General features: G+C 35.6%; 1 protein-coding gene across 1 annotated transcript in view; it reads right to left on the reverse strand.

Annotated features, from left to right (window-relative positions):
- The window catches only part of MPP7 (MAGUK p55 scaffold protein 7), a 288,725-nt gene that overhangs the window by 214,425 nt on the left and 62,113 nt on the right, over window positions 1-12,187 (reverse strand). Inside the window, exon 2 of the mRNA XM_019654387.1 lies at window positions 7,489-7,640. Within this exon, the coding sequence (XP_019509932.1) occupies window positions 7,489-7,525 (37 nt within the window). The 5' untranslated portion in view covers window positions 7,526-7,640. The remainder of the gene's footprint in view (window positions 1-7,488; window positions 7,641-12,187) is intronic.

Genomic DNA, 12,187 nt, shown 5'->3' on the forward strand with positions numbered 1-12,187 from the left:
TGAATAATACTCCATTGTGTAAATGTACCAAAGTTTCTTAATCCAGTCATCTACCGATGGGCATTTTGGTTGTTTCCAAGTCTTAGCTATTGTGAATAATGCTGCAATGAACATAGGGGTACATATATTTTTTCGGATTAATATGACTTAGTTTTTTGTAAATTAATAATAAAAAACAACTTTCTTAATCTAATAAAGGGCATATATAAAAAAAAACTAAAGCAAAGATGACAAAGAACAAATGTTGGAATAATCCCTTCTGAGATACAAGAACACACACTCTCACCACCAATAGTCAAGTTGTAATGAAGTCCAAGATGGTAGCACTGCAAGCAGAGGGGAAAAGCCAGTCTTTATAATGTCATGGTGAGACAACTGAATATCCACGTGAGAAAAATTAATTTGGAGCCTTACATTATACTTACACAAAAATGTATTCTAGTTCTATAATAAAATCAAAGTGGAAATGGAAAAAGGAATAACTTCACGACCATAAGTTAAATATTTCATGAATAAAATATAGAAATCAGTAACCATAAAGAAAATGCTGTTTAACTACACTGAAATGTATAACTTCTGCACACAGAATAAGGGAGGACAGCAAAAAGAATGAGAAGACAAGTCACAGAATAAGAGAAGATGGTTTTAACACATACAATTAACAAAACTGACAAATGACTGGAATCTAGAAAATAAAAAATGTCCCACATATAAGACAATACAATAGAAAAATAATTGAAAGATTTCATCAATACTTCACAAAAGAGAATCTAAATGGCCAAAATGAGAAGGTGCTCAACCTCTTTAATAATCAAGAAATGCAAATTGAAACTACAATGAAATATCACTATACATCCACCAGATGAGTGCCAAAATTTTTAAAGCCTGACGATAACAAGCAATGGTGAGAACATGGAGCAACACAATCTCTTCCACAGGCATTGTAAATTAAATTAGTACTAATATTTTGGAAAAGAAATTGACATTCTCTTTTAAAGTTGAAGACAATTGTACTCTATGACTGCGATTTGACTCCTAGGTAAATCATCTATAGAAATACATGTCTGTGTGCATCAAGATACAGGAAAAAGAATGTTCTTAACAAAACTGTTCATAACTGCCAAAAACTGGATACAATCCAAATGTCCATCAACAGTAGAATGCACACAGAGTGGTTTATAACTCTTTCTATACAGTTCTACAACTGAATATTACACAACAATGATAATTGAACAATCCACACCTAAACACAGCATGGCAATCTTAAAAAAAAAAAAGGCACAAAAGAATACGTAAAGGCTGCTAGCTTTTTGGGGCTCTAATTAAGGATGAGATGCAGGGAAGATAAATTTAACTTGGGTTTAGTGAGAATATAGTTATGTAGTGGCATATAATTACACAGCTCATTATTGTTGTATATATTTAAATTATCATTAGCCATCCCAGGAGAAAAGATTTTGATTACTCCAGCAACCCATGGTGCTGCCTCAGTTGCCCTCGTGACACAAAGATGCAGGCCCAGGAGGATGTACGTACATATCAATGGGTGATCAAGTTCTATAGCAACCGGCACTGAAAGTTAAGAGTAGTTTGAGGTGTACCCAGTCAGAAGCTAGTTTGCAGAGCTTCTACCAATCACCAGAGCTGTGAAATTGTAAGCAGGAGAATCTATTCTCATTTATACCAAGTCAAAATGGAAATTATCTTCTGCCAGGAATATATTCAATAATGCACCATACATTCTTTTTCTTTTTAATGGGAATCACTCAAAGTGAAATTTATCAGAATTTCTGCATGAAGTTCAATGCGATTTGCATCCAAACTATCAATAATAATTTTATAAATGGTCAGTAAGGTAAGAAGGATTGTGTGAAATAACACAAATTATATACACTGGTCTCTGCCCCCAGTGGCTAACACAGAGCCTCTATCTGGATATACCCTTTTAACTTCCTGAGTGATAGCCTTTGTTCTAATGAGGTTACTCTGGGTGGGCGCCTGGATAGCTGCAGGATGAGCGCTGGTCACTAAAAAGACCAAGCCATGATTAGAAGCTTGGAATTTTCAATTCCAATTTTCTGGGAAGAGAAGAGGTACTGGAGGTTAAGTTAATAGTCAATCATGCCTATGTGAGGAAAATTCCATCAAATTCCCAAAAGCATGGGGGTTCAGTGCATTTCCAGGTTGGTGAACACATCTACGTGCTGGGAGGGTGACACACCCCAACTCCACTAAGACAGAAAGCTCCTCGGCTTAGGATCCTTTCAGACCTTGACTTATATATCACTTCATCTAGTTGTTCATCTGTATCCCTTATCATATCCTTTATTATATAATAAACGGTAAATGCTTCCCTGAGTTCTGTGCTGTTCTGGCAAATGATCAAATTCAAGAAGAGGATCACAGGAATTTCCGATTTGTAGCCAAGTCAGACCGAAGTTGTGGGTAGCCTGGGGTCCTATTACTTGCAACTGGCATGTGAAGTGGTTGGGGTGGGGGGAGGGGTCTTGTGGGACTGAGCCCTTAAACTGTGGGATCTGCACTAAATCCAGTTAGTTTCAGAATTGAATTGTAAGACACCTAGCTGGTGTTGCACAGAATTGTGTGGTGTGGGGAAGCACGCACACACACACACACACACACACACACACACACACACACACACACACACACACCTGGTTTCAGAAGTATTGTGTGTGTGAGTAAAGGAAAACACGAGTTTGGATTGAATTATCTTTCTCTTCCCTTTAAGAAAATATTACAAAATCATAGCATCAAAAGTATTGTAGATAGCCAAAACATATAGAAAACATTACAGGTGTGTCAGGCAGTTTATTAATATGCTCTTCTCCCTGATTTTGTAATATTTACTTTATGGATCCACTTTATTTATAATTTATGATTTTTTTTCTCATTCAAAATAGTCACCATGTATTTCTTTGCCCTTGTCCGATGAGGGGGCCAAAAAAACAACACTCCAATAGCAGCGTGCAAACATTATCACCCAGCTCTGGGTTCCTAATCCTATCTCCTAATACAAAGAACTGGGGCTCCTTAGAGAAGTGGCAGATTCTAGGACTCGGGCACTGTAAGACAGTCATGGAGCACCTTGTAGCGCCAAAAGTAAGGAACTGTTAAAAACAAGTCACATGGGGCATATCAAAGGAGCCAAGTGAAAGAGCTCCCAATGGCCAAAGCTGGACCAATGTCAGCAACCAAATAGAGTAGTACTGGATTACAACCCAAAGTACGAATAAATATCTATGAGTCCACATAGATTTTAATAAATGATTCAATAAATGAATGGGAAAAAAGAGACAAAGACTGCCACATAATTTATACAGATACTTCCCTAAAAGAGGGGGAGCATAACACACTATTCTGACAGAGAGCTCTCCTTCCAAAGAGGACAGTATGCGAAGTGTGGGAAAAGAAAGTTAACTTTACGGTGGAAAAACCTGGCAAACACTACTTCAGCCAGCTGATCAACAGTCAGAAATCAAGTTGACAGTACCTACCCTTAATATGATATGACAATGGCACTTTATAGCAGACTAATTCCAATAGAGGGAATTCTACAACACACCTGACCAGAACTCCCGCAAACTGTCAAGGTCATCAAACAAGGAAAGTCTAAGAAAAGTTTAAGGTCAATAGGATCCTAATGAGACAACGACAACTATAATATAATATCAGGTCCTGGAACAAAAAAAAAAAAAAAAAGGATTTAGGGGAAAACTAAGAAAATCCGAATAAAGTATAGATTTTAGTTACTAATAATGTATCAATATTGATTCATTAATTAAAATGAATGTTGCCAACTAAGATAAGATGCTAATAATCAGGGAACAAGGTATAAGGTATACCGAAATTATCTGTATTATCTTCATAATCTTTCTGTACATCTAAAATTTCTCTAAAAAATAAAGTCCACTAAAATTTTCTTTTTTTAAATAAGATCAACAGATCACAAAAGCCAAGAAACAAAACCCAGAACATACGTAATGCTAGTATACAATAGAGGGACTATTACAAATTTATGTCAAAAGGATGGGCTTTTGAATAAATAATTCTGGGACTATTGGCTGTTCATGTGGGAAATTAGATTACTGCCTAACTTCACATACAATTACAGTTGGACTAAAATTCCAAATGTGCAAATCTAAATTTTTTAAATTATTAGAACAGCTTAGAGAAATATCTTCATGAAAGGAAAGGTCATCTTAAGCAAAAGAAAACAAAGTATTACCCTACAGAAAAGACTTATTTGTCTACAAAAAAGTTTTCAACTTCTACAAAAAAAATGATATTATTTGAGGAAGAAAAAAGGACAAAAGACTGGCCATAAAAAATGGTGTTTGACCTAAAATGATCTAAAGGATTAATACACAAAATACAAAATAGAGAAATTCTGCAAATAAGAAAATGATAAACCAATAGAAAAACGGGGCAAGGATATGAATAGACATTTATTCACAGAGAAATAAACGTCCATTAAACAAATAGAAATATGCCCAATGTCAGTAGAAATGGATACTGAACACTTAAGATATAATATTTTCCCCATCAGATTGAGTCAAGCCAGGGTTTTCATTAACAGTACATAGTTTGGTTCATTAAATTGTGACACCATGGAAAACAATGTGTTAGTTTAAAAGAATGAGGCAGATATACTGATGTATGTAGAGACAGACACACACACACACACCATGAAAAACCTCTCCAAGATATATTACTTGGTATAAAAGAAAAGTTATAGAACAGTCCATAGAGTATGACAGACTCTGTGATTAAAAAATAAACACATAAAACAATATACTTATGTTCATACATATGTGTCTAATGTACAGAAAATTCTTGAAGGATGCCCCTCAAACTGAGACAGAAACTAAGACGGGCGCAAGGGAAGAGTGGGGAGTAACCGTTCCTTTCTTTTTTTAATCTAGGCATCTTTGACAATGAGAGTGCTTTTATGTATTACTTGTGTAATTAAAAATATTTTCCTTAGTGAAATAAGTAGGAAGAAGGAGAAGTGATAGAAGTTTTACGTTGAAAGCATCATGTGCATTGGGGCTGCTGTTAGTCCGGTACCGGTTTCCTGCTGTAGGAGCACCTGCCCTTCAGTTATGCTGACTGTTCCCCTGGAGACCTGATAATGGCACAACAGCTAGGCAACACTGCTCACAGTACACGTGACTCCTGGCTGGTAAACAGCATCTGGTCTGCTGGGAACTACAAGGGAACCACAAGCATCTGATGGGTACACCATACTTTGGGACTTCCCGAATTGCAGTGACTCTTGGAACAGGCACGACCTCTCTGCCTGACTCAAACCTTGTTGGGACATACAGGTCAAAAAATATCACAAAGCCAAGTGTGAGTCACACAGGCATTTTAGATTTGCACCAAGTGAGCCAGCTATGTGTGGAAAAGTCCTTTTCAAATGCTATATAGCCTATGCTATTTTTCATGACTGACACCTAAACTGCCTTTTAAACTATAAATACTCCCATTTTTAATCATTCCCCAAGTTTGATGTAAGCAACGCTATTTTGCATTCAATTAAACTAAGGTATTTTTGGTGACTACCAAGGCATAAAACTTAAATTCATTACACAACTGTAGTAAATTTATGATTCAAATAAATTTTATCTATTAATTTCCCAAACCACTATGGAAAGTTAAATCCTTCCTTTTATATAATACAACACAGTGTGGGACTACATAAAAACTAAAATAAAGAAAAAACTTTTTCCAAGAAATTGGCCTCCAAGTTAATGTCTTGCAAAAAAAAAGAAAAAGATTTTTATGTAATTTAAAAATCAAAATCACTTCCTAAGAAAAACTACCCTGAATGTAAATCACAGTAGAAAAAAAGAAAATCATTCTCGATGAATAAAGATGAGACAAAACTTGCCAAAATGTAAGTGTGAATATGCTTTAAACAGCAAAGAATGATACTTGCAGTCGTGCAAATAAAAATGCCAATGTAACATAATACAACACAAAATCAAATTTGTGCTTCAGCTTTTTAAACATTATGGTGCCAGTAACTGTCTCGTGTGAGACAGCTATTTCAGCTGGTTATAGAATGGTCTGAACAGAACCAAACTCAGCATGGTCAGTGCAACACAGAAAACTTCCTTTTTAGTCACATTCTATGCCACCACTTCTTTTGAGGGGTCTTAAAAATTCATGGTGTAGCTCCTCAAACCCACTCACATTCTGTCTTACTAGTTCTAGGAAAGGATCCGGGAACACGCATTTTTTTTTAAAGTGCTGATTCTGGGGAATCCCAGAATAGGAGTTCCAAGGGGCATCGACCATCCGCACTTCACCTCCTGAATCAGGTCAGAAGGAGGGATTGCACACATTACACACATGCATAGGTTTTTTCCTTGTCTTGGAAATCTTTATTCCAGGTATCACTAAGTCTTACACTGGATGATAAGGTGAAATGTGTCTGTTTTAACTGAATCCCTTAATGACATGTATCAACTTCAAAACAGTTTTTAACCCCTGGTGACCGGGAAAAAGAAAATGGAAGAATGGGTTAGGGATAACGTTTTATTTCTTAAAAGAAAAAAATGAGAAGCCTGAAGATAGGAAGAAAGTTCCTATCTGTCATTAAATCTGAGTGAAGCTTAATTTCAATATCATGGTACAGTAGTCCCCCCTTATCTGTGGTTTCACTTTCCACAGTCAACCACGGTCCAAAAATATTAAGTGGAAAATTCCAGAAATAAACAATTCCTAAGTTTTAAATTGTGCGCCGTCCTGATTAGTGTGATGACATCTCCGGCCGCCCCACTCCTTCCCACGGGGGACACGAATCATCTCTTTGTGCAGTGTCTGCACCCTGCATATGCTCCCCGCCTGTTAGTCATGTAGTAACAATCTCGGTTATCAGATCGCGCTGGCATTCAAGTCACCCTTATTTTACTTAATAATGCCACACTCAACTTTTATTACAGTATTTGTTATAATTGGTCTATTTTATTATTAGTTATTGTTATTAATCTCTTACTGTGCCTTATTTATAAATTAAACGTGATCACAGGTATGTATGTATGTATAGGAAAAAACAGTATCTATAGGGTTCAGTGCGATCTGAGAGTTCAGGCATCCCCTGGGGGTCTTGGAATGTATCCCCCACAGGTAAGGGGAGACTACTGTGTATTTGCCACACTTTTGTGCATGCTTAAAGTACTTAACATTTTTTAAAGAAGTGTAAATGTATAACATGATCCCAAAAGGCTGGACAGTACAAGACCATCAGTATAAGCCACTACCCCCTGGAGGAAGCAGCAATCAAGCCCTCCCGTAAATTTTATGTTGGAAGGATGCGTTGATTTCACACCCCTCGTGTTGGTTATAGAAAAACAAGCATGACCTGCTTGCACTTGCTTAAAGCAATGCTGTTTTCCATGGTAAACAAGTAGATTTAAGTCAGGATGGAAGGAAACTTCCCCTCTTGGGTTCACATACCTGTGTCACTACCAGGTCCTGTTGACAAAGCTGGCATGATGCAGGCTGGACTCCGCACTCCACTCTCTCTGCTCAGAAAGCCACAGGGAATTCCAGCTCCACGGCCTGCAGCCACGCTGTCTACGGAGAACTATATATCGCGCAGGCCGTTTCTACAAAGAAAAGGAACAGTTTTAAATAATAAGGAAGATTACTAAATTGCAATATTCTGTAACTAATTCTTTTTCCAACCCACTATGAGCGAGATCACAATTCTTCAGAATTTTTTCAACATGCTACATGCAAATATTAAGCGTGAGAGTTTTTTATTTTGATGTGAAATTTCTAGTTAAAACACGAAAGTTCTTCATGGATGTATCAAGACTTCCTCAAAGATTTTTACCATTGGTTTGAGGGCTGATGAAGGCGTAGATGGAGAACTTAAAGACGCTTTAGTAAGCCAATGCCATTCTAATATTCCTTCCCCTGTTATAATTCTAAACTTTTGAGTTGTCGGAAAAATCATGACGCATTTTTGCAACAAAAACATAGAAAAAATATGTCATGACTTTTCCAACAACCCAATATGTTTCTAATGTAGAACAGAGACTCTCTAAATTGTCAACAACTTATAACTAATTGTAATATTTAAAAATAGCTCATCCTAATATGACAACTGCAAAATTCTCTAACTGAAAACTGCAAATAACCTTGACATACTAAAATTGAAGCAAGATGTTATTACAGTAGTGCTAATAACCTAAACTAAACCTAACAATCCAAGCTACTATACAAAAGTAAATTCATCTAGTAAAAATTAAGCTTTGATGTATCTTGGAAAATACCAATTTTTTTCAATAACTATTTTAACTAATGTTTATCCCAAAATAAGCAGTAAAGGCATTAATGATAGTTGTTAAGAGCAAAAACTTAAAAGAGTTTAACCTAATCTCTAATCAGTGCTAGACCTTCGGTCTAGGACAAGTTATTTAATCTTAGGAAGCCTTAATCTCTTTATATACAAATAGAGATAGCAGCAATTTAGAATTGTCTGACAATTAAATACACTAAGGCACACAACACAGCCTCTGGCACTCAGCAAGCAAACAATAAATGCTGGCTATTATGATTGGAGTTGTTTAATTCAGGTAATGAGATTATAAAATGAAAACATAAAAGAAAGCAGCACGATTAAAATTTACATTGGCCTGACACCTAGAAGGCCATGTGGTTTAAATTTGGACCACTGCGGCCTAATAACGGAAAAAACACTGCATTTACATTTTTTTAGAAATCTCAGCAGAGCCACACAATGTGTTTAAGTTTGTTTTTAATAATTTTCCCCCGTTCTCTATAAAGCAAATTCAGTAATTTAAAAGCATATTTTAATGCACATTAACAAGAAAAACAGATATCGCAAACACTCGAAAAACTGCCTCACTTCAATTCTTAAAACCTTAAAATTGATGATTCATATTACAGAATAAAGAAAAATTGTGCTTGCCAAATTTCCCCTGAAAAAGTCCAAACTATAAAATTCTGTTAAAGCCTTCTAAATTAGCTTTTTAATTACCAAAGTGAATGCCAGTATGAAAAAATTCATCATCAAATACTCTGGTCAGAGACAATCTAGCCTATCTTGTACAATGTCTTGAATTCTGTTTTGTATTATTACAAAGGTTGACAAAGTTAAAATACACATAGAAATCCATATAGAGAAGAATGTTCATCAAAAATATGAGAGCAATTATTTTAAATACCAAATGAAAATATAAATCACTAAGTTAAAAATAAAAAATAAGAGAGAAAAAAACAGAGCAAAGTTTCATTAATGGTCATCTCTGAAACTGTTTGCCCTAACAATTTTAAAAGGCAATTCTGCTTTGCTTTTATAAATTATTCTAACTATCAAGATTAAGATTCAACTACATAAAAGGGTTCCTAAATTCAAACAAAAGGAAAGTCAAAAACAGACCACAGATAATTTAAAGAATGCGTTCAATAAGTAGACTTTTGGTTTGCTGCTGGAAAAAACAAAGAGGTTAGAATCTGTGAAGTGCATACACACACATTTCTACCAGTAGAGCAATATATCTATGTGTATGTGGGTAGGTAGCTGTTATATGTACGTGTATATGTAATTTAAGCTCTTTATGCCATGAGAAAAATCATAATAATTTGTATGGTATAAACTGCCTAGCTACAAAAATACACATACCATGCAAAACTACCACTTTCTACATGACTCAAAAAAGTTAGTGTTTCACTTTCACAAACCACACACCATATAAGCAAACTTATCCTTATATCAAACAAACATTCTATTAATACTAAGACAACCTTACAGTCCACATCAAAACACCCTTCTGATTTGATATTACTTCTGTACATATATGCCATATATAAAAGGCTTTAGCATTTCTCATGTTTTATTTCATAATGAACACTCAAGGTTAAAATTTTCCAAAGTCATATTATTTAAGAAATGTATGCTACAAAGTAATTATCTTCTCAGAACACATACAAGTATATTAATAAAAAATAAATGCTTTGCTAAAATTCCGGCCATTAAAATGCTCAATATTTTGTGGAACGAAGCGGAGTTGCTGGGTTTAACTTGCAAACTGAGCTAAATTTTTGTAGTAATCATGTTATTTTCTTTGGCTAAATTTATTGAAAATGCTTTGGAATTTGTCAGAACCCAGCCATAATTATTACTGACTGTTGTATGGAATCGATTTACTACAACACAAAAATACCAGCTGTTACAGTATGTCCTGAGAGGGATTACCAAATATTCTTAAATTGAAGTTCAATCCATCTTTCTATAAAAAAGAGAGAGCCCCAAACGCCAGGAACATAACAGTGGTATCAAGTGCACCTGAAGCATTTACAATACCCAATAGAACTATTACAACCCTCCTTTAAAAAGGCTTATTTTTGAAATTTCATTATTCCAGTTGTACCTTGCTTCTATATATCACACTGTATCAGGTTCTTCTGGCATCTATCATGTGGAAACAGTGAAATATGTGAAGGTCTAGGAGCTTACAACGTCCAATTTCTACCAGCCCTGGGTAATCCTTAGGGCTCCCGTGGCACTTGTGACATCTAGTGGTCAACCGCAGAAGTGCAAGTGTTTGAAGCAAAGTTTTTTTGAGTTTTCAGTGGAGCAAATATTTTCTTATTGCACCCAGTGAAATAATCATTTGCAAAAAAAAAAATGCATACACACATACACTAGTAAAGAAACATATACTGATGTCTCCTCTACTCTCAATACTCACTACAACACTACTTCACTTCTGGCGCCAGATATGGTTTTCACACATCAAGCAATTCTACATCATCAGCGAGAGGCCTACAATTTAATTCAATTCTGACACTTTCTACCTGGAGATAGCATCAGATCCCACAGGTTAAAGGCTCACTCCTACAAGACCTCCCCTCCTCCTTCAGATGTCAATCGAAATTCCAGGTTGTCACCTGTGTTTCTGATCGACTACCCATAAACATAACCCCCTCCCTGGGTTTAATTTGCTAGAGCCACTCAAAGAACTCAGGAAAACATTTACTTACTAGACCATCAGTTTATTATAAAAAGATACACGGAAGCACAGCCAGATGGAAGAGATACATAGGGCAAGATATTTGGGAAAGGGCATGGAGATGCTATGTCCTCTCCCCACACCTCCACATGTTCACAAACCCAGAAGCTCTCTGAACCCCGTCTTTTGGGGTGTTCATAGAGACTTCATACATAGGCATGATTAAATCATTGGCCATTGGTGACTGATTTAATCTCCAGCCCCTCTTCAGTGGGAGTGGAACTGACAGCTTCAACCTTCTAATCAAGGTTGATCCCCCAGCAACCAGCCTCCATCCTTAGAGGCTTTCCAAAAGTCACCTCATTAACATAAATTATTAACATAAAGGTGCGGTTGAACAAGCCACCTTTATCACTCTTACAGTTTAGGTAATTTCAAGGGTTTTAGGAGCGCTGTGCCATAAAACAGGAGTAAGACCAAATATATATTTCTTATTATAAATCACAATATTACACACACCCACAAAGTTAATGCAAATGAATAAAGTATCGGACCCATATCCAAACATAATTTCCTCTCAAGTTGGGGGAGTATTCAAGGATGTGAAAACTTTTAATTAACTGCCATCATAAATATTTAATAATCATATTAACATCCTATCATTTCAGGAGACCACAACTATACCCAGGAATCCAACTGTAGATTACTTCACCAGAGACAAATACACTGAAGTTATACTTTCAAAATCTAATAGAGCAATAAAATAACAAACAGGAGTAAACATTTTTACAAATGTAATATAAAAGATCTTTAAAAGCTCAATTTTTACAAATCGAACATCAAAGATTTTCAAAAGGCTGAAAGATTCGTTGGTTATATTAGCAAATACAAGAAGCAAACTGGTATCTTATTATTCAAACGTTCATGAATAATAATTATAAGAAAATAAAGGCGGCAACACAGCTAAGTGGCATAAATCTGCTTATATAAAATGATATTTATACCAGCAGTTCTGAAAGTGTGGTCTGCAGAACCCAGTGGACTCCAAGACCCGCTCAGAGGGGTGCATGATGCCAAATTATTTTCATAAAACTAAAATATTTTAAATATTTAATAGTATATGTTAGCTATATTGATATCGATTATATTAATTGTTGACAATATTTTAATAA

The sequence above is a fragment of the Hipposideros armiger genome, unplaced genomic scaffold, assembly GCF_001890085.2.
Source record: "Hipposideros armiger isolate ML-2016 unplaced genomic scaffold, ASM189008v1 scaffold_221, whole genome shotgun sequence".
Taxonomy (NCBI): domain Eukaryota; kingdom Metazoa; phylum Chordata; class Mammalia; order Chiroptera; family Hipposideridae; genus Hipposideros; species Hipposideros armiger.